General features: G+C 44.7%; 1 protein-coding gene across 1 annotated transcript in view; it reads right to left on the bottom strand.

The window, feature by feature from the left end:
* The window catches only part of EBF2 (EBF transcription factor 2), a 127,230-nt gene that overhangs the window by 14,226 nt on the left and 86,189 nt on the right, over positions 1-26,815 (bottom strand). The window contains exons 7-11 of the mRNA XM_084221891.1: positions 20,231-20,312; positions 8,798-8,915; positions 6,913-7,043; positions 5,894-6,020; positions 604-692 (exon numbers count right to left, since the gene is read on the bottom strand). Of these exons, the coding sequence (XP_084078017.1) occupies positions 604-692; positions 5,894-6,020; positions 6,913-7,043; positions 8,798-8,915; positions 20,231-20,312 (547 nt within the window). The remainder of the gene's footprint in view (positions 1-603; positions 693-5,893; positions 6,021-6,912; positions 7,044-8,797; positions 8,916-20,230; positions 20,313-26,815) is intronic.

The raw sequence follows: 26,815 nt of genomic DNA on the forward strand, positions 1-26,815 counted from the left end.
TCCCAGTGGGTCAGAGCAGCCCCCCAAACCCGGGGTCCCTCTGGAGCCAGCGGGGGCTGATCCCGGGCTCGGCGGCGCCGAGCGCGGGGCTCCTCCGTGACCCGGAGCTCTCCAGAGTCCTGAACCTGCTCCGCCTCAGCAGCACCGGCACGGAGACAAACCCCGGGCTCCGGGGGATTTCAATGGATCCCTCGCATGGACACAAACCCCCGGCTCCGGGGGGATTTCAATGGATCCCTCGCATGGACACAAACCCCCGGCTCCGAGGGATTTCAATGGATCCCTCGCATGGACACACGGACATCCCTTTGCACGGACACAGCACTGGGCTCAGGTGTGCCACCGGGCATGGGGCAGAGCGCAAGGACAATGGACTGGGAATGTTCACTGAACTCAATTTAGCAGCAAAATTGCAAAATTACACAGAGACTGTGTACAAAAATCACTGTGGGTTCTACCCAGTCTCATTCTTGCCGGATTCACAACTAATTGGTGAATTCTGCTGTGATTGATTGTCATTTAAGATATAATTCTGTCTCTTTTATGACTAGAAGTGAAAAAACACATTTGGTGGGCTGAGTGAAATGCTTAAAATTATTTTACCTTAGCTAATCTTTCAGGGTCCCCAGGATGTCTTGGGATGACCTTCTGCAGCCTTTGGAAACCGTAATCTATGGTAGGTTCATTTAAAGCTGGAAGGAAAACACCAAACCCCATCACATTACATGACTTTATCTAAACATTTGTTTTTATATGGCTCTGTCTCAATAGGGCAACAAAGAAATCATGACTTCTGCACTTCAAACTGCTCCTGTTTCCCTGGCTGACTTCTCATCCTCTATCAAGGGCTGAATGAATAATTTGCAAGATGCAGCAGCACTGCCACAAAATACTCCTTTAAGGATGAATGTTTCACTCTGGACAAAACCATGACAGCAATAAAGCAAATTATGAGACAAATACACACCGGAACAGGTCTTCTCCTGCTGCTTACAGAGCCAGAAATCAGACAGCCATGTTTGCTCCTCTAATAAACACATTCCACACACGCCCCCAATGTTTTGCAGTCCTGAAGTAGGGCACAGCTATTCATTAGACACATTCCCTTCCCCACTTGTGTGTTCTGCATACGCTGCCACTTCCCTGTAATGATCTTAATCTCTGGTGGATAAACCAGGATATTTTGACCCAGATCCTCAGTTAGCAATAGCTGGCAGAGCCCTACTGGCATCGCTGATGATTTCAGAAAACTTCAGACACTTTCCTAGTCTCTGCTAGGAAATCACAGCAGTAACACTGAATTTCTGATTATTCAAACTCCAATTTAAATTGGTGCAGAACCCAAAAGTCAGCTTGCAGCATTCTGTGTGCTCGGGCTCTGCCTGCCTCCAACACCTCAGCAGTGCCACTGAGCACCAGCACAGTTACAGGGATGGTTTTTTTTGAATTCCCTCATTCTTCAGAATGCACATTTTAACACAAATGACACATTCATGCTGAGGATTCTGTGAAGAATTTCATGACACATTTAATAAGTAACATATGTAAGTCCTTTAGCACTACCCTCAGTCAGGGCTGGCTTAGACCTTCTTGTACCATTTGTTCTTTTGGGAGGGAAAAAAAAATCTTTATTTTTTAAAATAACTGGCACTGGCACAGCTGAAAATCCCTGATTTTAAGAGATATTGATTTTTCTTATTGAATGATCCAAAATATCCTGAGCACCTCACAGGAGAACCGTCTTCTGCACCAGGAGAAGAACCCAGCACGTGAGACAGACTTTTACACTGATCCAGGTTCCCTGTTTATCCCTGTTCCCTGTTTGTCCCTGTCTGCCTTTGGTATAACAACATGAAGGTAAAAGGTCACATTCTCCACTGAGATACATTTTATATTTACTTTTTATTAAATAATTATGGCATGGTACGAAGTTTAAATATTACAGGAGATAATCAAGTGGGAATTGAGCAGAGAAAACCCAGACCTGAGAATTTAGTCTTGGCTATACTTAGAATGTCTTTGCTCTCCACTGGGAGCCATTCTGGTTTACTCAAGGAGTTTAATAATACACATTTCAACTGCCACAGATCTACATCCTGTTTGGGAAGAGGAGTTTTTTGGGGGGTAGGCTATTTTGCCAATAATCCTGAGAATTAGAGGCCAATTCTCTCAAGAGCCTAAACATCATTATGTGGCATGTCTCTTCTTGATCACAAATCTATTCATTTAAGTGATATAGCTAAAGCTAAAGAAACGTGAAATATATAGGAATTCAAACATGTGAAATATACAGGGATTCAAATATAAACAAAGTTACTAAAAATAGCTAGTGGGAGTATGCAAAATGCTAATTCAGGGAGAAGAAGCTGGCTATTATTCAACGAACACTTTTCCAATGGATTGACATGGACAGATTCATCCTGATAGATCAACAGCAGCAAATCATTTCCCAACAATGCTGAATTGTTCACAGGACTCAGCCATCCTGAATCCATGTGTACATTATGTCTTTCAGCACAAAGGTTTTCTGTACAGCCTGCAACAAAATTGCCCACTCCTGGTTTTACTCATTAATGGAACAAAAATATCTCTGTTGTGAAATCCTATGAAAAACCAGTACCAAGTATTTGGAGGAGTAAATGACACCTTCCCAAGTGGAGGCCAAAGATGAAGAATCCACCAGCGATTTTAAGCAGTTTCCCACAATCCCACTTCCACTGAGGAAAGAGCTGCTGGGTCAGGAGTGATTTATCTGTGTGCTACATAGAAATATGCTGGAATTATATCCAAATGCTTTGGGGTTCATGGATTCAGAGACCATAAAGGGCTCTGACACACAGGCAGGCTGCTCATTGTTTCCTAGAAATCAGATATCTGAATGAAACTCCTCAGAAAATGGACTCAGGTACAAAATCCCTTTGGCAACCCTCAAATCCAGAGTTTCAGGCTTAAGGGGTCTCTTTAACTTCCCAAAACAGTTTAAAAAACTGGGCATGGCACAATATAATTTATGCACAAAAAGAGAAGCCACCTAGGGAATAAGCTAAATTATCAGCAAGCCTGTAAACCTCTCCCTAGCACGAGTGTTTTGACAAACAGCAAGATTTGTTGTATAAGAGTAGGGATGGATCTAAATGTGTCACCAACTACCTGACTTTATTTATGTGAGGCTCAGAGTCTGGACAGTGCTTCCTCTTTGATGTTCTTTACCCCTTAAACCTGTGTTTTTATCTTAAACACAGCTCTTCTGGCTTGCTGGAATGAGGGGAAGGAGAATTCTCACACTGAGCATGTTCTTCCATGACACGTGGCTGCATCTGCCAGAGCTGTGCCCTCCCTGCAGGGCCTGGCTGTGGCACCCTCCCAGCACAGAGCTGACACTGGAAGGGGTCACTGTCCCACCACACATCCCAGACTGCTGCAGGAGGGGCAGCAGCTCGTGCTGGTGTCACCCTGGGCCCCCAGGGAAAGGGCCACCTCCAAGGGCCTCAGCACAGCTCTGCAGCTCGCCTTGGACTTACCCCACGAAGCACAGCACAGGGAAAATGGGAGAATCAAAGTCTGGATGTCTCTAGAAATATCCTGAACCCATAAAGCTGCAGCAGAGGGAGAGCAGTTTTTGCAGTGGGCTGCCCAACCTTTAAGGTGTTAACAGAGAAAAGGCACCTGTGACATCAAAGTTTGAATCATGGAATGCTTTGGGCTGGAAGGGACCTTAAAAATCATTGTGTTCTACCCTGCTGCCATGGGCAGTCACAGCTTCCACTAGTCCTGGATGCTCTAAGCCCTGTCCAACCTGGCACTAGACTCTCCCAGGCATGGGGCAGGCACAGCTTCTCTGGGCAACCGGTGCCAGGTCCTCACCACTCCCACTGGGAGGAATTTCTTCCACAAATCTCACCTAAATTTCCCCTCTTTCAGTTTGAACCCATTACTCCTTGTCCTGTCACTGCAGATCTTGATCGAGGGTCCCCCTCTGGTTTTCCTGTCCGCCCCCCCAGATCCTGGAATTCTCTATTTCCCCCTGTCTCTCACAGGCTAAAGCAGTGACAGCAGGAAATGCTTTGTCACCTCAGCTTTTTCTGTCCAAGGGAACTCACTCTTCCAATTTACAGAGCTCTCTGCATCCTTGTAAGTGTTGTTTCTCACAAGCAGAAAACAAGAGCTCCAGTCTCCTTACAAGATTTAGCAAACCAGCACCTTCCCATCCCTGGATCCTGACACAGAGGCTGATGCAGCACAACCCGGAGCCCAGCCTCTCCCACAGATGATTTTATATTGCTTTGCTCTGACAAGGTAACCCCTGGAGGATTTCTGCTCAGCAAGGAAAATTATGTTCCAAATCTCCCTGATATACACATTTCCAGGTTAGCATCTCTGTGACAAAGTAAATGCAGAGCTGTGATCAAAGCTGAACTAGGAAAGCCTACAAGACGTGCCCTCAGCTGGCAAAAACTGGTGTGTTATTAAAGCCAAGGGAACGATAATGGAACCACTTACAGCAGCAGAGAATTTGAATTTGGGGCGTATTAAAAGCAGAATATGAGGCTACAGCAAGATTAGCAGAAGAGAACAAACATCTTTTTATTCCAGGAGCAGCTGATGAAAGGAAAATGATTCAGAACAGGGATGTGTGTGCAGCCTGCATCCTCGCCAGAGGAAGGCACACACAGGGGCTGAGCGCCTGGGTGTGTTGTGGGATCTCATCCTGGTGAGATTTTTACCTCAGACGCTTTCAGAGAGGGCTTTGACCTCAGACCATGGTGGACAGTATCCTGGGGGTGCAGCTAGCTGGGTCACAGTGGGTTCTTGGGAGCCAGTATGCGAACAGGACTGCCCTACTTTGGGTCAAGTTCCATCCTATATTGGGGCAAGTTTCCAGTTCTTTGTCTCCATTGGTTCAGGACCTTTTTCTGATAAGGTCATGTCCTGTGTTCACATTTGGGATGGGATCTTTGCCCCCATGCCTGGCTGCGTTTGCCCTGCCCACAAGTCCATGGAATCTGCCTCTGTAACCTGTGCTTGTCACCTTTTGTTATTTTCACTAGGAAAGTTTTATTTTTCAGGCTAGTCCATCGCTCCCACTCCTCATTTTTAGCCAGCTTCTCCCAGCCAAGCTGAGCAAGAGATCACAGCGAGCTTCCAGCTCCTTATGTGGTGATTTAAAACCAGGCTTTTATCTCTCATTTGAAGTATTTCATCTCTTACTTCGGCTGCTAAAGTTGGTTCAGCCACTGCCATTCCCCTCCAGCAAGCCCTTTGTCTGGGACTTTGCTGTGCTCTCCAGCACATCGTTACATGTCTACAGAACCCTGCTGGCTTCACTCTGACAGGAAGTTTTCCATGTGGGAACCTTATGGAAAAGTCCACATGTCCCATTTGGATGAGGAGAGGAGGCTGATGGCCGGGTTGCAGCACCCCTGAGTGAGAGCACTGAGAGCAGTGCAGCAGGGCCAGCACAGCACACTTTGCAGAAGCCCAACATAAAGACACGTTACAGGACAGAGATGAGCTCCCACAACAGCCTCACTGTGCCCTTGAAATGTATAGCTATTTTTTATATTAACAATTCCAACAGTTTCAAACAATGTTAGTGTGACACCTTCCAAAAAAAAAAAAAAAACAAAAAGGAAAGAAAAGCTCAAATATAATCAGGTTGAATGTAAATATTTGGTTGTATATTCTGTAGGCAGACCCATGTTGTGACAGCAGTTGGGAAAAATATTCATGTGGAGTAAAAATGCCTTATGAAACCTCCTCCTTACACCCCCAAAAATCTCCACTGCCAGAGTGGCCTTGGACGAGCAAAAAGTAAATTAATTAATGAATTAATTAATCAAACCAAGGGCTGTCAATAGCAATCACCAACACAGCCCAGATCCCAGGCACCCACCTGTGTAAATGAACCTGCCTGGTGCTCCTTTGCAGAACTGTTTGGATTTGTAGGACAATGTCACCTCCACCACGCCGGGGATGTGCCGGGGAGGCGTCTGGACGCGGATGGCGTGAGGTGTGATCAGCTGGGAACGGCAACAGGACAGCACCATCAGGGCTCTGCTCTGCCCTTTCACTTCACCAGAAAACTACAGAAAAGTTTGGGTTGGAAGGACCCTAAGGACCATCCAGTCCCACCCCCAGTGAACACCTTTCTCTAGCCCAGATTTCTCCAAGTCCTGTTCAACCTTGGACCCTTCCAGGGATGGAGCAGCCACAGCTTCTCTGGGCTACCTGTACCAGGGCCTCACCATAAAAAAGATCATCCTCATTTCCAATTCTACCCTTGTTCACTTTAAAACCATTCCCCCTTGTCCTGCCATCACAGGCCTCAGTAAAAACTCTTTTTAAACAAATTATCACTACAGATCAGCAGAGGGATATACCTGGGTTAGATCCTCACCCCCAGGGAGGGGATCACACATTTTAGGATGAATTGTCATCAAGATACTTGTCCTGTTAAACCCATTGGTTAATTGATGGCTTATTTCTAGGCCCAAATGGATTTTTTTTCTCCTTCCCAAACTTAAACCCTTTCTTTATTTCTCTACCTTTGCTTATGTAAATAAACCTGTGTAAATAATAAACCCTGTGGAAAAATTGGTAGAGTAACGTTCATTAAGTTCATCAGCAAGTAAAAAAAGATATGGGAATATCAAATGTCTCCTTCAGCTCATATCAAGAAACAATTTCTAATAATTTCTTTGATTTTATAGACACCTAGAACTGTTCAGTTCCATTCTGGGTATCATTCAATAATATAACAGAGCAAGGAAAACACGTTCCATAAATCCCCTTCACACGGGTTTCTGTGTCCCACCTCATACAGCATGATGGAATGGGAACAGGCATTGACCCTGTTCCTCCTCAGAAAAGGGGAGTGCCCCGAGCTCAGGGGCAGAGGGCAGCTGTACCCACCTCACTCCACACCAGCATGGTCCCAAACACCACCTGCAGCCCATCGAAGAAGTTGTCCCCGATGATGATCACCATGGCTCCCCCCGTGGTCCACCCCTCACTTGGGCTGATGGCTTTGATGCAGGGCGTGGCTGCACAGAACAAAAAAACACCAAAACAGCTCTTGAAGGTGTCTTTTTTCATCCCCCCAACAGCTCTGAGGCCGGGGTGTAAATCCCTGGAGCAATTCCTGTGAGCATCAAACATCCCAAGCGATGCAAAACCTGCAGCTGAGAGCGGCTCCACCCACCCACACCTGGGAATTCCTGAATTCCCGCTGCTAGCAGAGGCCTAGGACAAGTCCCTTCCAGCCATTCACCCATGAAGGCTTCTCACCACTCCACAAACCCCAGTATGTTGAGAAATAAGGAAGTAAATAAATAAATAAATAAATAAATAAATAAACGAGTGCTTTCTGCCTTGCAAGTGTTAATTACTTGCCTATTCATTACTGGCACTTAACATCGTGTCATTAAAGCCTAATAGGCCAACTGTAGTGGGTGTAAAAATGAAATGCTTAAATGATTGTGCAGAGACTGCTTAAAAAACCAAAATAACACCCACTGATTAGCATATGATCCCACAGACACAAACCCTGTGGAAAAAAGGTAGAGTCACATTCATTACATTTATCAATGGGTGAAAGAGTATATGGGAATATCAAATGTCTCCTCCAATTCATATCAGGAGATAATTTCTAATAGTTTTCTTGATTTTATAGAGCCTTTATTTTTTTTTATTTCTCTCTTCCATATGTTCAAGGCCTATGGACTATGCATCCCATCAGGAACCCAATATGGTTTCCAGGCCATAACCAAAGTCAATCCATCACTCCATTCCCAATGTTGACAGGGTCAGAGGTGGAGGGGAACTTTGGCAGTGCTCCAAAAACATGAGACTCCTTTGAACAGCCAGTCAATCACATCCAATCAGTCAAGGAAAAACTGGATGGCTTCCTAGGCTAGGAATCCTGGGATTTTCCTTCTACCATTTCACTGCCCGCTGGGGGAGAATTAACACCACTCCGAATTCTTTACTGATTCAATCATTTTCTTCCAGTTCATTAATTCTTCTTTTAGGCTGATACAGGGCACAGTTAAGAAGTGGGGCAGCAAAACATTATAATGAAATAATATCCTTGCTTGTCTTTTCTACTAACATCACCAGCTCTTCTCACTTTCAGTGGCTGCAGGAGAGGGAAAAGCAGGCACTGACAGCACTTTCCAGCATTTTCCAGTCGTTTTTGAGCACTGCCTGCGTGAGGGAGGTGGAATGTTTTGGGAACGAAGAGGGAGAGGAGGGGCCAAACGTTTTGAAACTTAACAGATACAAGAATTTGTAATTGCTTGAATACAGTCCCCAACCCATCCTGGAGCTGGCCATGAGTCTGGCTTAGCCAAACAAACTCACATCAATTAGTGTCAGCTCCCTCTGCGCATCGTTAGGCTCCGTGCACAGTTTGTTTAAGGGAACCAGTGACACTTTTTCATACACATCTTGTGCTGGAACGGCTCTGTTTAACTAAGATGTCATCTTGCCTAATTTGCCTGAAATCAAATCTATCCCAGCTGAATGAGAGGGCTGAAATTTAGATAATACTTGGTGTTTCTGTGTTTTTCATCTTTGCAGTACATGCTAATTAATAAATTGCAGGGGGATGGGGAGTCAGTCCCTTAGATGTGAGGAGGATCATATTTTGCATGCAGTAGACACTGTTTTCCTGCCTCTGCCTTCCCCAAACCCCCTGAGGCTCTGCAATTCCCCCTTAGCTCTCCTTCCCTCCTGAAAACAAACAGAAATGGAAGAATGGGTAATTTCTGCTCTGCTCTCCAGACAAAACTCCCACCTTCCGAGGGGTCGAGTCTCCTTGCTCTCCGTCCGTGCTTGGAGTTGTTGTGCACGAACATGTTGTCAGACACTGCCAGCACGTGCCCATCCACGTTCACTGTTGTCGATAGCACCACCTGGATATTTAGAAAGAAAAGGAAAAAACAGCCAGGTAAACAATTGGTTTGAAATTCAACTTGTTAAGGATTAATTATTCAGTTCGGCTAAACTTTGCACCCTTGTTTTGTAAAATGGCAGCACACCCTGCAGGGGTTTAAGAAGGGGAGAAAATGTTTTCAGCCTTCATTCAGGGCATTAATTGCATTTAACACAGCATCCATAGAAGGCTCACTGTAAAATGACCCAGCTCCTGCAGGATGGAAACTCCAAGAAAACAGGACCTAATATCATGCCTGGGTTTGATAGGTGAGTGCATTGTGCCTCCTGAAAAATCATCTGAGCCTGAGCACCCTAAACCAAGCAGCAGGTTTTAAACATCAGCCTCCATGACTGGGCTCCAATCTGAATTCTTAGAGGAAATAACTGTATCTATTAATCCCCCTTTAGTTTTTACAGTATCCAAAGCTCTAAATCCCATTAATCCAGATAAAGATATGTGACTGCAAACCACAAACTTTTGGGAAAAAACAGTGTTTTAACTCGTGAAAGAAGATGCCCTCTGACTGAGTGGTTTTGACCATTAGTTGGTGTAAATGAGCTTAATTCCATCCCACTGCCACACCTACAGTAATGCACAGCCTTGGAGAGTCAAACCCTGGATGTGTTCATGGATTTTCACAGCCTCAGATGTCACAGCTGAGGTAAGAGAATGTCAAGCTCTAATTGTTGATAAAACTCTATCCAGCACAGAGCAGGAGAGACCTTGCCCTCCCCAGGCTTAGGCGAGCTTAAAGAATACTTTCTTTCTCGAGACAACTCTAATTCATTCCAAAAGGCTCTTGTCATCCTGTACTCTTATACTTCTCAAGCATTCTTGTCACAGAATGTGTTGCTTTTGTGTGCCAACTGATTTCCTCACTCCCATTAGGGTGGGGTGTGACTCCATCCAAAGGGAGTGTTTCCCGCATGACATAGCTGAGCCCGCTCAGATGCACTTCATTATTTTCCCTTAAACAAAGGAAATAAATTTTAGTCTCTCACTGGCCAGCCCAGAACACACTGTGGCAAAGGGGAATGGGCCTGAATTATTCCAGTGTCTGAAATATTTACGACAAATGTTTAAATTGCAACCAAATGTAAATAAAAAGTGTGTCTTGTATATACAGTTACACTATGGAATAGAGACATCTCTGAGCTCACTTACATGAGTGGGATAAATACACACCCACCTGCTCCCAGGAAGAGAATAGAGGCAGGCTTCAGGTGTTCACACACAGAATAGACTCATGGGATGTCCTGAGTGGAAAAGGAACCCACTGGGATCATCCAGTCCAGCTCCTGACCCTGCACAGACACCCCAAAATCCCACCCTGGGCACCCCTGGAGCGCTGTCCAAGCTCTCCTGGAGCTCTGGCAGCCTCGGGGCCGTGCCCATTCCCTGGGGAGCCTGGGCAGTGCCAGCACCCTCTGGGGAAGAGCCTTTCCCCAAATCCAACCTTTCCCTGATCCCCAGCCTGACCCTCCCTGGCACAGGTCCAGCTGCTCCCTGGGTCCTGTCCCTGTCCCAGAGCAGGGCTCAGTGCTGGAATCACCATTTGCACAACACAAGAGCCACACTTTGATAGGAGATGTAGAGACCCCACAGCAATGGCAGAGTAATGGCAAGAACCAGTCCAGAAGACAAGTGCTCAGCATGCTCTGCTCCCTGAGCCAGCAGGAATGGAAGATGCACTTCTAGACCTCTCTCCATGGGTGGTTCCATTTTTATCCACCTCTCCCATCCAGGACAGAGCCACTTGGCCTGTCACAGGGTGAATAAACAGAGCATTCTCGTGGACAGGATGAGATGCAAAATTCAGATCTGGAGCAGAACCTTCCCAAAGTTTGGGACCATTTTTGCTGTAAGCTGAATTTCAGCAGAGACCTTTGTCATTGCTACACCACCATCAGCCAACTCCTCATCCATGGTGTGGAGAAAGGACACATGAGAACATGGACATCAAAATGACTGAATTTCTTCACTTTGCCCCCGCTGTTCCCTCTTGCCTGATGGAGATCACAATACAATTGTTTTATTCTGGAGATTAGAAACCAATGTTTTATGGATAAAAGGAGGAGGAATGTGCATTCCACCATGGTCTCTAACTCCCAGGCCCTTCCCTTTCACAAGCCAACTGCTTTCCCCCAGTGAGTATTTCCTGGGTCATGAAGGGTGACCCTTTCCATCTGGAATCAATCAGTCAACTCCTGACAACTTCCTGAAACACCTCACTCCATTTCCTGTTCTCTCCCCCTTCCCTCTTTCCCCCTGGTTTGCTTCACTCTTCAAAACTGCAGGCCACAGCAGCTTAATGTTAGAGGGTCAGACACAGTTAGACTCCAAAACACTACACAAGAACACCTTTGACCTTCAAAAATCTTTACATCTTAGCTAAACAAATCAAGGTCAACATTTCTTACCATTACCTTGTTAACCATTTCTGTGCACTTTTGCCAATACCCTCCTGAACACGTATTTATCAACACTTGTTCTCCCAACGTCGTAAAATAGTCCAAGTCCTTTTTAAAAAACCCTGTATTTAGTGCTGATGAAAGGTGATGTGCAAACTTCCCTGGAGATTTAAATTCTGACTTTCGCCCACAGTGCTGGCAAATGGTTCTGGTGAGTTTTTCTTTTCCTGCCCTGATGGCACCACTTCTTGTCTATGATAATTTGGCTTCTTTGCCTATTCTCAGTGGATGATTTTTACCTAGCACCATTTGTTAGTGCAAAGTTTAATCTAAAGGGAATGATCTGAGAACAACAGAATAGGTCAGGTAGGCCATGGATTCTGGTAAGTGAGGCTGAGGGCCAAATTTTAGGCACAGACAGCATAAACTTCAGATTTTGTGCCACCCAAAAGCTGGACCAAACTGTCACCTCTGCTGAGGTTTCAGAGCACAGCAAGCAAGAAAGAAGTAGAGAGGGCAATGTGTTATTCCTTCATCCTTCCCAACACAGATCCCATCTCCCTCAGAACACTGGGGGAATTACAGGATTCTAAGCTGTTATCACATTCCTTGAGGTTCTCCCTGCCAATCTGCAAAGGTCTTCTTATCAGCTGGGAGGCCACAGCCATGAAGCAGTGGTTCCCCAGCAGTCCTGGGGAAGGGCTGGAGCTGTATCTCCACAGTGTTTTTGTTTCCCAGGTGGATTTCTGTAATGCAATCCCCGCTCAGAACCCACAGGGAGGGTTCACCTCTCGTGACATCCAGCCAAAGTGTCTTTAGCACTTTAAACTCAGCTTCTCTGAGCTCTACTGCCCCTCTTTCCCCTCCCTGCACAGCTCAGGGCTTGTGTTTCTTTACAAACCTTCACCTGGGTACTACAAATTTCCCTCCCCCAACTATGTTATCAGTATTTTTATATTCTGAAGTGTGCTGCTCTTCAAATCACAGATATGCAAATCCATTCACATCCCCAGATATAAAATCTGTATCAGTCACAGACACCTATTTAGACATATGGTACAAACATTCCAGGCATACAGGCATTTGCTTACATGTAACATATCTCATCACTGTGTAAATGATCTCTCTCAAAAAATTCCTGTTACCATTCCAAGTGTGGAAAAAATTCTTTATGACATTGTACATCTGGAAACAATATTGCATTCCCGATGCACTTTCCCTTGTAACTCTCTAGTCACAGCACCATGTTATTTTAACTTTAAAAAAAAACCTGCTATGAGGAATTATTATTATTATTATTATTATTATTATTATTATTATTATTATTATTATTATTATTATTATTATTATTTTCCAGCTGAGTGGAAGGAAATACGTCAGGGCTCATCCTGCTGCCTGGCCTTGGACAGGGCTCCCATTGATGTCAACAGGAATTTTGGTTGAGGGAGTAACACAGGAGGAGAGCCTGGATATGATGGGTTTGCCTCAGAGTTGGATTAGGAATAAGAGAAACAACGTGGAAAATGCCAGCAGCCTCACTCTGCTCAAAACTTCCATGGAATTCTTTGGGAAATCCTCTCCAGCTGCCTGATGCTGCAGACTGGGGGCTGACAGCAAACTGGGCACCCTACCTTCACCCCAGGGAATCTGAAGGTTCTTGGGACACAGGGTTGGACACCACTCCTGGGTCACTGACACCTTGAGTCCTGCTGTTGTCCACAGACAAACCATGGAGCTGCTTTCCTACAATCCTTTGCAGCCATTTCCACCTTCTGCCTTTGACACTCGTCTTGTTTTAAAGCCTGGTGATGAGGGAATTCATGGCTTACAGCCTAAATTTATTCCTAGTCAGTTTGTACTTAACATTAGCTTTAAAATGATTATTTCCCTTGCTGACCTTCCTGAGGGTAATTCCAGAGAGCAGTTCCAGCCCTCCCCAGGGCGAGCCAAGCTCTTGTCCAGCCCCTGTCCCCTTAATGACCCATTCCTGCACCTGTTCCAGTGTCATTTTGTGTCCGGGCTCGAGCTGTTATTTGTCTCTGCCCAGACAAGGGTGAGATGGGCTCGCTTCTCGGGCTCCAAAGGACCAGGCTGGACTCTCAGGTTCGCTCTTCAAGGTTGTTTATTATTTCTTATCTACAAAAATTTTCTTTCTGCCCAGCTGGGGTCTGACCAGCAAGGCAGCCAAAGGCACTCTGACCGCCCACAGGGCGGTCGTATCTTTTTATAACAAAGTCTACGTAAACTATATTTATCTTTTGTCCCCAATACTTATAATTTTTATTACTAAGTGTACTTTTACTATAAACCTATCAAAAATACCTACATCACATGGAAAATGGAAGACAAGAAGAAGGAGGAAGAACCATGTGGCAGGCCCCAACTCCCTCCATCTTGTTTTTCCAACCTCCCTGTACCAAAATCTTAAAAACTGTGCTTTAACCTATAAATGTTCTATTTCTATATCCTTTACACACCAGTGATTCTTATATCCCCATATACAGGTGGTACATCTCTTGCAGGGTCAAAGTTGAGCCACCAGGTACTTTTAGCAACATCCCAAGGCTCCCGAGCTCCCCAAGGGTTCTCTCGGTAGCTCTGGGGGTCAGGAGAGGTGCGCCGAGTTCCCACAATTTTGCTCCCCTTTGGCTGTAGCTAATCCAGTGCATTGTACCCAAATAACAATCAGAGGGGCCCAACACCACAGACCTGCCTCCTTCCTGCTGGCAGTCTGAGGCTGAGTGGATCTCATCTGTGCTTTGTTTTTAATGGATGAGACATCACTCTGGGAACTCTCTTTCCCCATGGATTGTTGGCCTTCAGATCTGAGCACATTAAGCTCCTTGAGTACTTTTTCTCTTGCAATTGAGTCAGTCCTTCCCTTACTCACTCAGAATATAAGAGAACATCACCTTTTGTTGGGCAGTCAGTACTCCATGAGGAAATCTGCCCCCTCCAGTAGCAGGCCCAGGCTCTGCTGACACCAGCTGCATTTGCTTTGCAATCTCTGCCTGGGAAATCAGTTCCCCATCCTGATTACTCCGTGTAGTATTCACCTCTCCCAGCAGTTCAGTGATCCCTGTCCATACCCCAGCCTGACCACGGGGGTTTCTGGCACATTCCTTCCCCGTCAGCCTGAGCAGGATTCCCATTTAGAGCAGTTCTGTTTTATCCTTGCCATCCTTTTCGCTCCCTACAGCTTACATTCCTAACTCCCAGTATCATCCCACCCCTCTAAATCATTTTCCATTTCCCTGAGTGACACAGAGCCCTCAGAGCCCTGGATTAGAGGAGCTGGGTGAAATCCCAGCCCCAGCCAGCTCTGCTCACGTGCCTGATGATGAACTGATCCAACCACTCCGAGGTCAGGAAGGAAACCTCCCCAGGGGTGCACCTTGTTATTTTTCCTTTCTCTTTCTCCCTAGAGTGTCTAGAGGAGGGGGGGGTACCTGCCAGGAAACATTCCATGTCATGTTTTCTGCTGAAAACAGAGGGCAATTACTGACCTTTCTCATTTTGCTCCTAAAAAAGGACTTTGGTTCAAAGCTGACCACTGTTAGAACCAATGTCTGCTGCCTCCTGGCACTGCAGGACCTGTTTAATCACCCTGCTCCTGGAGGAAACAGAATTCCCAACCAACAGGAGCCCAATGTGTGAGCACCAGCTCTCAGCTGAAGCATTTCAGCTGAAGAGCCTCATCTCAGCTCTACAGAATTATTGTCCCCCTTCACACACCGCTCGTTACCATTAAAGTATCACCGGGCTTCAATCAAGTTCTGCAGGAGAATCCCTCATTAAATGGAGGGCAAAGTTTTGGGGGGTTTTATTTTCATTTTAAGTTCCATTCCTGGGAGAATCTCTCACTGAGAACACAGCCCTGCCTAACAATACCTATGTAAACTCAATCTGCAGAGGAGCTGAACTCAAACCCTGTGTTTGAATAAGTGATTTTAGGATGAGTTTTGCCTCCGTTTTCCACCCACCAGCTTTATTTGGAAATATTTTAATTTATAAATAACCACTATTTGTTTCAGTTAAATTCATAAGGACACTCTGCTCCATCTCTGTGGGTTTAGGGCAGCCATCAAGTAACTATGAAAATACTCCTTAGTTCTAGAAATATTCCCTCTCCTTTAGCTCTAGAAAGAGTCTCTTTCCCTGCTTTAGCCACTGACAGACATTGAAGTAGTGATTCACAATAAAATCATATTACTACAGGGGAAAAAAAGCCCTCACTGAAATAATGATCACACATTCCTTAACTTCTGATGTAAAACATAGTTTTCAACAGCACAAAATCATTGCATTTGGTTAAAAAAGGAAGGCAAAAGGATCACAAAGCAGCTGGTGTTGCTCTCCAAACTAAAGAATTATAGTAAAAAAAGTCACAACTCTTCAGGCATCTGGAGCTGCATTGAATTTACAACACAATGTTAATGCAACCTTTCCTCCCCACCCCCCCTTTTTTTAATGATACACATGAAATCTAACATTTAATTTATCTTAGTATATTACTAGTAGAGTATGAAATATCTGAATCTTGTAGGGGCTCTGGAAGTGAGGCTGGGGCCAGGCTTGGACACTGGATCCCAGTGCCTTGGAGCTTTGGGGATGAGCCAAACCAAGCCCAAACTGTGCAGCTTCACACCCATCTTTAATCAGAAGCATCAGCTTGATGCTTTTCCAGCCATGAGTAACCATGGCTCTGTGCTGGAACGCTCAGTGGGATGCATTGTAAGGCACTCTTGCACCATTTCCACATCTCAGAATTGTACTTGTGCCTCATCAACAAGGCCTCAGGTTTGGGCTGTCATTCAGGCTCCATGAAAGAGCAAAAGCAGTGGTGGAAAAGAACCAGGTTTCAGTTGTGATTTAAATGTGAACTTTGATAGAAGGATTTCTCTGCTCTTTTGTTTAATAACCACAGAAGAAAAGGAGTATTCTGATGTCTCCTGGAGGCTTGACAAGCACTACTCAATTGAAAATTAAAATATTTGGTTTCTGCAGAAGAACATAGATGGGAATTACAGCACATTTAGATGAGCATTGCTGCAGAATTCTGTTTGCATAAGGAAAGCCAAGTGCTTGGAAGTGTCTGGAAAAGGAGGGACTTAATAACAACAGCTGTACAAATAATTTATTGGGGGAAAACCAGCAGAAGTCTCAGATATGGCCCAAGACTGAAACATGATGAATTAAATAATGAAATGAATAAACCACTCTAGTGCAGTGTGGGTTTTGAGCCTGCTTTTACTCTGCTCACAGGTTTCTGCACTGGCAGGATGCACAACTGCCCTTCAAACCTAACAGACAGCTCTGCACATTCATTGCTTTGCCTGGTGAATATCTTAACAATTAAAATGAAAATTAACATGTCCAAAGTGTGCAAACAGAACACTAATATTTTAAAGTAGTTTTTTCCCCCACTTTTGACTTTCAGGATTGCTGACAGGCCATGTCCAACAGGCAGCAGGCAAAAAGAATTTCTCAAAATTTTAAAACAGAAAATTCAACAAACACAAAAAAAATCAACCAAAAATAAAAGAAGAGGCCACTGGAGTGTTTTAGAACACTCCTGACTTTGGTTATGTAGGGAAGTGATGATGATGTCCTTAGAAACCAGGAGGCAGACAGAAAACAAGCTGTCTTTGCCCATTGTCCTTACTGCTCATCATGGCTAATTTGCTTTGGAACACGGAGCTTTGTTATTCCCAAGGTGTCAAATTTTAGCAATTTGAGCCACTTTTTGTATCTTTTTTTATCCACACTGACCTCTGCAGCCCAGAACAAAGCTCAGCAGCCCACGTGTCCAGCTTTGAAGCAGCCTGAATGAAGATCCTGCTCTCCCTCACACCCTCAAGAATCCTGCCATTTGTCTCAAAGGTTTTCATTTGTAACTCTGAGAAAAGGTTGACATTTTGGGGGGGGCTGATAAGAGGTAACTGAACTTTGTGGTTTTAAAGCTGATCTTGGTTAGTTTGGGGGCCTGAACTGAACTCTCAGACCCAAAGGGGATGAACGCCCAAGGACTGAGTGTGCAGGAGGAGCTGAGGTTATCCCAGACAAACAGAACCCTGGAGTTTCACCTGGCTCTGGTTTCCCAGCTTGGCAGGTTTGGAGGCAAAAAACCCAGCTGAGGAGTCTACCCCAGCTCATCCTCCTCAATTAAGGGCTGGTTTTGGTGCAGAGACCAAAAGCCAGGCCAGGCTCTGTCCCGTGCAGGAGAGCTGCCGGGTGGGTGGGCTGAGGAAGGAAGGAATTCCATCCTCATCCTCAGCACCCTGCAGGATTTGGTTCTGTCTCCCTCTTTAAGGTTTCCCTGCACATCTGGGGCTGCTGGGCTGGCACATCACCACTCAGGTGAGGTGACACCAAGAATAATGCCAAGACACAGAGAGATTTCTGCCCCCCCAAAAAGAAGTTAGAGCCAAACTCCTCCTTCAGCCCAGCATCTGATGGAAATCAAGGATTTGAGGATTTTTTGGGAGTAGCCAGCAAGGGTTTGAAATCAGAGCTGAATTTCTCCAATATTCTGATGTGTTTGGGTCCAGAATTTCTCTTTTGGCAGTCACAGCCAATATTCTGTGTATTATGGCAGTGCCTCAGGTCCCCAGGTGTTAATCAGGAGAGCTCTGGGCACGATTTTTTTTACAAACTCAGAACAAAACCCCCAAAAAAGGAGATTATTTATGGTTCCTGACATTCCACAATCAGTTCTTCTTGCTGGCTCCAAAAGCCAACAAGATGTGTTTACATGCTGTAAAAGAGGTTTTCTTTTGCTTTCCAGATTTTTTAGCGTTCTTGGCAGATGATAACTAATTGCTGGTTCTTTTCTTTATGGAAATTGCCACTTGAAAAAAAACTCAGTATGAATTTCCTAACAATGAGCACCTCTTTTTTTCTCATGTCTTATCATCTCTAAAAACCACAGAGTGAAGAAGTCACTGCAGTCTCTTTAAACTACTGGTAAAAAAAATTAGGTTGGTCAGGAATTTTCTTTAAATTCCTTCATGCTACCAAAAAAAAAGCTAATAAAACTTTTTTTCTGCATTTCTTTAATTTTTCTGAGCTTTCAGAAGATTTTGTTTTGCAGGATTTCTCATAAAAGTTGAAACTTTTTTTTTTTAAATTATTAAATTTTTCATTGCTACCAGAAGAGCAAGAAAAATAAAAATCACTTTTTCTATGAGAACACATTTTGATGGAAAGTCTGAAGCAACTCTGTGGAGTTTTAACTCCATTTATAAACGAAGAAGCTCATGTAAGCAACCCCATTTGGAATCAGAGATGAAAAGAGAGGGGAAATGGCTCCTCAGAGGTCCCCCAGGAAAGCTGGGGTGCAGCTGGTTCCATGGCTGTGCCCCAGAGTCGGCTCCAGCCCCACCTCTGCCCCTTCCCAGGGAGCTGACAGCACATCCAGGCTGTCAGAGCTGCACCAGGGGCTGAGCTACAGGTGAAAGTGTTATTTATTAACAGAGCTGCCGAAAAGGGGAGGGCAGGAGAGCCTCTCCTCTCCTCTCCTCTCCTCTCCTCTCCTCTCCTCTCCTCTCCTCTCCTCTCCTCTCCTCTCCTCTCCTCTCCTCTCCTCTCCTCTCCTCTCCTCTCCTCTCCTCTCCTCTCCTCTCCTCTCCTCTCCTCTCCTCTCCTCTCCTCTCCTCTCCTCTCCTCTCCTCTCCTCTCCTCTCCTCTCCTCTCCTCTCCTCTCCTCTCCTCTCCTCTCCTCTCCTCTCCTCTCCTCTCCTCTCCTCTCCTCTCCTCTCCTCTCCTCTCCTCTCCTCTCCTCTCCTCTCCTCTCCTCTCCTCTCCTCTCCTCTCCTCTCCTCTCCTCTCCTCTCCTCTCCTCTCCTCTCCTCTCCTCTCCTCTCCTCTCCTCTCCTCTCCTCTCCTCTCCTCTCCTCTCCTCTCCTCTCCTCTCCTCTCCTCTCCTCTCCTCTCCTCTCCTCTCCTCTCCTCTCCTCTCCTCTCCTCTCCTCTCCTCTCCTCTCCTCTCCTCTCCTCTCCTCTCCTCTCCTCTCCTCTCCTCTCCTCTCCTCTCCTCTCCTCTCCTCTCCTCTCCTCTCCTCTCCTCTCCTCTCCTCTCCTCTCCTCTCCTCTCCTCTCCTCTCCTCTCCTCTCCTCTCCTCTCCTCTCCTCTCCTCTCCTCTCCTCTCCTCTCCTCTCCTCTCCTCTCCTCTCCTCTCCTCTCCTCTCCTCTCCTCTCCTCTCCTCTCCTCTCCTCTCCTCTCCTCTCCTCTCCTCTCCTCTCCTCTCCTCTCCTCTCCTCTCCTCTCCTCTCCTCTCCTCTCCTCTCCTCTCCTCTCCTCTCCTCTCCTCTCCTCTCCTCTCCTCTCCTCTCCTCTCCTCTCCTCTCCTCTCCTCTCCTCTCCTCTCCTCTCCTCTCCTCTCCTCTCCTGTTCCAGTGACCATCACTATTTTGGCTTCCTGGTTTGTTGCTTTTGAAAGAAGCTGAAGGGAGGATGTGAGAGTGTTAGAAAGCAAAAAACAACAGGGAAAGAGGTAGGAAATGAGGAGGTTGCTTGTGTAGCACGTACAGAGCTACTTTGAACAATTCTGAGGCATCTAAATATCACAGGCACCATCCCTGCTGTGGGCAGCTGCATGTGCGAGTGCTTTGCCCGAGGGTGTCAAATCAAATATCCACTGCTGGTTGGTACAGTGCAGCACTTCCCCCTGGGGATTCAGGGTGGAGAAAGAGGGAAGGAAAAAAAAGAAAAAGGGAAAAAAAGGTTTAAACACAACAAATGGAGAAAAACTTTACCGCTGCCCGATGTGGCTTTTCATAGATTGTCGTGGTGTTTGTTAGGAGCAGCGCAGGGGGGAGGAGGTGGGAAAGGAAAAGAACAGAGGCAGACAGGTTAATGCTGAGCCTTGTAAGGCTTACCTGGAACCGTCTCATATCTCTTGGGTTTCCTGCTGTTTTCAAGCAATTCTGATTGCACTTGAGAAAAAATTTTAGGAAGAATCTGGAAAGAGAAAGAATCACATCACTTCTATTAACCACAGCAAAAGGACTTGTTATATTCTGGTTTAAAATGTACCTGAAGTGTTTTGCATGATAGTGGATCTTACAGGACTACAAGAATTTATCAAAACACAAACAAACCAAAGTCTAACAAATGGAATTTATAAAAAACAACAGGTAAAGTATAACCAGTGTGACTGAAATCCACCGTGGTGTAAGTGAACATCATTCCTCTGATCCACACCCACTCCCGCTCTGCAGCTTTGACCACACAATTTCAGTCTCTTTCTTATCTCTCTCACATTCGAGGTCTTTCTTTGGCTGTCTGGGGGGACTTCCCATGAAACAATATAGAAGGATAATGGTATTGTGGAGCCCACAAAACCAACAGGGCAACTCCGGGGCAGATAAGCCCTGGAATGTGTGAAACACCCCGGAGCAAACACAGCTCCGAGAAGAACCTGATGGAGTTTCAGCCCGATGATGTTTTGTTCTGATGACGATTCCTGTCACAAAAGCAGAGGAACAGAACTGCCAAAAGCCCAGATTGTTCCTCCCTAGATTTGGAGGGAGGATAAGGAAAACACGAGCTCAAGTGAAACATGACAGCTCACGCTGTCCGAGCAGATAAACCCATTAATATCCCACAAAGTTCTCGTGCCAATTATTTCAGCTCTGTCACATACACCCATCTTCATGTGCTTTATTATTCTGGAGAGTTTAGCTCCTCATGTACCCAGGTTGAATCTCCAGCCTGTTTGGTGACTCCCCCAACACTGCATGGAGATTTTAGAGTTTAGAAATATTGAGCAGGAATTTTTCCCTAAGCTATTCCACCGAATTTTGCCTCACAACCACGGAGGAAAGGATTCACCCCTTTGTTTTCTGATTGAACCTGGACATTTCAGAGGTAAAGAAATTGTGTGAAAAGCTACAGTTATTGGATTAAAAACAAAACAAGCAAGTCTTCAAAATTTAGGCATAAGCAAGAAATATTTTGGCATCCTCTGTTGCAAGTGAAAATATTCTCTGTGATTCTTTCCGTTTCTATTTGTCAGACAAGATGGGTTTAACTGCAACAATTATAATTTAAAAATAAATCAAAGACTTTGAGATAGATTTAGAAGGAAAAAGAATCATATACAAGCAAAAAAAAATAGTTGAAGAATTGATTTCGAATACAAAGAACAAGTTATTTATTTATTTCTCTTGCTGAGTGCTTGCCTTTAAAAAAAAAAATAAATCTGCTTTTGCAGTAAGTTAAAGTCCCAGGTGAGCCAGGCCTATTTCCCTTTCTGTTACTATGACAACGATTTTTTACCGCAGTCCCTAAGTCCCTTCAGAACTCACACATTCATGCCTTGAATTAGAACTTTAAAGGAGAAAGATGGATATTTCCTGGGTTTACCAACAACCCCCTCCAAACCAGCCCCAGCACAAGACAATAACACAGAAATCTGCTCCCCCTTGTTAGTGCCACTTTCTCTGCACTACTCCCACCACAAGATTTCTCCTCCATCTGCCCAAAATACAAAGAAAAAGCCACGGCTTGGATCCATTCGTGTGTTGCTCGAACAAACCAAACCCCTCTGAAAATCTCACCCACAGAAAAGACACAGATTGTGTAAAACCACTGCCCAAAATCCACCCTGGCCAGGGACCCTTTCCAATTCAAATCTCCTCTGTTTAACTATTATTTCCTTAAATATCTCACAAATAATTAGATATTTTTAAAATGTTTGTTTTCTCAAGGTGAGACTGTTATTTTCTCCACATTTCCTTCTCATTTGAGGTCTCCCTTCAGCAGGACATTGAGGTTCAGCAGGACAGAGGTGTCAGTTCTCAGCTCTCAGAGGGCAACTTCTGCCAACAGAGCCCTGGGCACCTCCGTGGCTTCCAAACTAAAAATCCTTCAGATTTCATGCCTTGGGAGCAGCACTGAATATATTTTATTAAATAAATCCTGTCGAGTCCATGCTTAAACCTGTGACCTCTTTTACACAAAAGATTTGGTGAGATTTTATCCATAAAAACATTTTCAGAAGGAAAAATCCCCTGCACACTGGCACTCTCAGAGACTCACAGGATAATGTGAGGCATAAATGTTACTCACAAACACTCCTTTTTCTCCTTCCCTCTTCTTAGAGATATAAAAAAGAATATTTGCAAATATATAAACAGCTTATAGGAGATGTGTCTGTGCAAAGGAAAACTCCAGAATGAAACCAAACTATAAAATGAAACAAGACAAGGAACTTTTATATGAAAATCAATGAGCTGCTGGCTGATCATTCTGCAGGAAAACAAAAAAAAAAGAAAATTCACAAGTTGTTACTTCTAAGGAAATATAATATAAATTAAGCAGGAAAATGGCCAGCTTCTTTTTCAATTTTTTGAATACTTGTATCCCTTTTGATAGAGACGAGAAAAATGATCAACATGAACGAAAGAATGGAGAAAATGAGCAGGGAAAAGTGGGAGAGAACTTGCTGTGTCAGCTGGGCTGATTTTGGGAAGAGGACAGATCCTGGGGGACTGTGAGAGACACAACCCCTAAAAGGCAGACACAGAGAGGCAAAAACTCCAAATGTGCATTTAACAGCATCCACGAGCAAACTCTGCAGCACGGCATGGCAAGGAACAAAAATCCCTTTTTCTGCTAAATGCCTACAGAAAAGCAGGGGTCAGACCCCCAGCAAACACAAACCAACAGCACACTGGAAAATAAACCGGATTCCAATTAAATCCCGGCTGATCCGTGCCGAGGGGGGCAGTGGCCATTAAAAAACCTCAGGAAACAAAACTTGCGCGGTCCCTGAGCCGCCGCAGCGCCGAGGATCCCAACCCTGCCAACCCTCCCCGAGCGCACCAGCCCGCACATCTCACCCTGGCCAGCTGGGGATCCCACTCCTAGAGGTGCCTCCACTTCCTGGAACTGATGAACAGCTCAAAATGCTGAGATTTTTACTGCTTTAAGATATCACAAAATTCAGAAAGGGCTGGGTTTTCTTTTAGTACTTAAACATCGTGGCAGAATTTGAATTTACTTTGCTAAGATGTTTGTTGGAGATCAATGGATATGCTGCACTATGGCAATTTCCCTCCTATCACCCCAAAATTTAGATTTAATTTCGTTTAGCTGCCCACACAAGGATTTTTATCTTTTAAAATTTTTTTCCTCTTTTTTTTCTCTTTTCCAGAGTTCCTCCAGTCAAATTTGAGCTGCAAGTAGGCATCTGTATGGAGTATTTGGAAGGTTGTTGTATGTACAAATATACATTTCTATAGGTGTGTATGTGCATGTATAAATGTGGGGGGTGTTTTTTAAGATGTTGCATCTGGGAAAGGCATTAATATTTATTGCAGCATTAGAATAAAAATGACTTGGGGGGGAGCAAAGAGGAGGGAAGTTTTAGTACTAAATGAAGCTGATTTAGAGGTAACAGGAGAATTGCAGAAAGATTTTATTAATTTCTTTAAATGAGACACTTTAGCCAGTTTTTGGCTTTAACCTGTATATGCATGAAAAATAATAGTATTTTTTTAAAAACAGAATTATAAAAAATTAGCTGATTTCTGTGTTTCTGGCCAATCTTTAGCCTTGCTAAGGACAGAATTAGGTGGGAGTTCAGCAGGTGACTCTGGCTCCAGCCAAGCAAAGGGGCCTTGGCCCATCCTCTCACTATTTCAGGGTGGTGGGGGAAAATCTAAATACATTTCAATAACTACCCCTGAAAACTCTGGCATTGCTATAGAAAAGCTGACTGACTTAATGCCCAGACACAAAATTTATAAAGATACAAGTACAGACTTCTGTCCCTGCTGTCTCTCTCTCGTTGTTGACCTCACTGGTTACAGATCGAGGCACTCGAGAGGTCTCCAAAATGCCACCTTAACTCTGCCTCCCCCTTTTTAGAGCTATTTTAAAAGTTACTGCTCCTCCTGCTGGGAGCTCCCTCCAAGCCCAGGAGTGCAGCTGAGGAATGGTTGAAGTGCCCCTTTCCCACTTCAGGACAATGCCAGCTGTGTTATCTCAAATATTTTCCAGCAATACCCTGAGCAGTCCTTGGTGGGAAGCACCAGGAGAACTCCAACCCCAGCTGGGGGTGCTGGACCTGCAGGAAGGGTGAGGGCAAATTAAGCCAGGCCTTGCATCAGTTAAACTGCTTCCAAAGCAGGCTTTGACCCACAGTCCCATCGTGCCTGTCTATTCCCAAATAATCAGGTTCTGTACCTGGCTAGGACTGGAACCTCTGTTCCCCACCTGTGAGGATGTTTATCCACCTCAGGTGAGTGAGAAGAATCAAATTGACCTTAATCAAATCCTGCTGGAGTCAGAAAAATCCTCCTGGTGACTTTAGCAGGACTAGGCAGAAGCCCTAAAGCTCAGTCCCACATGCAGCAGAGGGTGCAATTAAAAAAAAAAAAACAATCAATTAATAATTTTTATCCCCCATCCACCTTTTATGCTTCATGAAAATAGAGGTACAGAATCAAGAGGTCCAACATTGGCTGTATGTTGGGAACAGCCTCTGGATACACCTAAAATTCTGGGCACAACTAAAAATTCTACCTTGTAAAGCAAATACTTCTGGCTTTTTGGGGTTGCTGTGGAATTTGGAGTTGTGGCCTCAGTCATTTTTTGGCATGAGAACACACCTATCATCTAGGATAATTCTGATTATGCCTACCAGCAAATCCTGTGATCCCAAAAACAGTGCTTCCAAAACATCACAAAGGGAACAAAGAAATAAACCCGAAGTTGTTACTATGAGTATCAGTGTAACAATATTAAATTAAAATTTCCTGTGAACCGCAAAAGTGTTATTATTGCAGCGAGGGCCTGATCCAGCTCCATCAGAACAAGGGGATTCTGGATCAGGTCACCTCCCTTCGGGTCACCTGTGTGTGTCTTGGCTTGGCAAGCTCTGAGAAAAGTGTGACAATAACCCTGCCCCGTGCCCCACACAGCTTCAGATTCCTTCCTTTCCAAGGGCCAGATCTGCAGGTCGCTGTTTCAAATCAATTCATTGCATTTATTTGATATCACCATCCTGGTTTTAATGAATATCACAGTGGAAGACTTCTTTGTCATCCGAATATTTATCTCTGGAGTAATTTGGATCTATTATGTCAGGGTGTATTATTAGGGAGCTGATGAGAAGATTTCCCATTTTTTTGCAGGCGTTACAGTCAGAGTGGGATCAGGCAGGGCACAAAGGCACTTTAAATGAATGTACACCTTCCACTGTGTGAGAAATGAGTGGGGTTATTGCAGTGAGCCAGAGTATTTATATGATACTCCACAAACAGCAGCTAATTAATCTTCACAAAACTCCTGTGCATAAAGTGTGAACCCAGTTTAACAAACGTGAAAACCAACATATGTAGGTCAGGAGACTTTTCTGAGTCTGTCAGAGATTTGCTGGGAGAGAAGGGAGCAGGAGTCAGATGATGAGATCCCAAGCCCAGGCCGGGAGAAGAGGAGTTGGCTGCTCATTTGTCACTTGGGGTTTTTTAATAGAAAGACTCCACTTGCACAAAAAAGCAACAAACCAACCAACCAACCAACCAAAAAAAAAAAAACCCCAACTAAAAACACACACACAAAAACCCCAAACAAAACAAACCAAAAAAACCAAATAAACAAATCAGAAAGCAGATTAGCACTGCACCTGTTATTCCTGCACCCAACCAAAACCTCATTTCCTGATGGGACAAACCAGAAACACTTCTCCATCCTCTTGCCTTGAGTCAAAGGTTCCTTCAGTCTGGTTAGACATTATTCTAACTGACTTTTCTTGCAGTCACTCACTCCAATTTAGATTTTGGGTTTAAAGTTTAAGTTTTGATGTGGGAATATTATCTAGGACCTAATCCCTGAATGCCCCCTGGGGGAAGGCAGAAGTGTCTGACTTCCTGTGGCCCTGAGCTCAAAAAAGCCAATGGTGGAGACAGGTGTGAAAAAGGAACAAAACCAGGGTCAGGGAGTCAGCTAAGAGAGTCCAAGAGATCTGACCAGCTTAAAAAACAACCTTAAAGCTGCAGCATGGCAGAACCCATCTTAAAACTGCCTCTAATTATAATTATTTTGCTATGCCAAGATGTCCTGCTCACACTTGGGTGGGTAACACTCTCTGCAATGGATTAAAGAAGACATGGGGTGAAAATATCCTGCATTTCATATGGATCAAGAGAAAAAATTGCACGCAAGTCCACAGCAGTGGATCCATATCCAACTTCCAGTCCTTTTTCTCAGCCACAAAATTATTCCTCCTCAAATATCCCCTCTCTCTGCAGCCTGGAACAACACATTTGTCTCCACCCTTTATCTAGTGGGATTGGTTTTTTTTAAAAAAGCTTAGTTTCAAAGCAATAATAACTGAATGTAAACCTGCAATGTGTCACCCAACCTCCAGACGTGCCAGAAAACTTGATTTTTTCTCCTGTGGATTTCCTATACGTTTTGCAATTTTCATCTCTGTCCCTTTCGTCCAGAGCAGA

This window comes from Fringilla coelebs, assembly GCF_963513975.1.
Source record: "Fringilla coelebs genome assembly, chromosome: 26".
NCBI classification, from domain to species: Eukaryota; Metazoa; Chordata; class Aves; order Passeriformes; family Fringillidae; genus Fringilla; species Fringilla coelebs.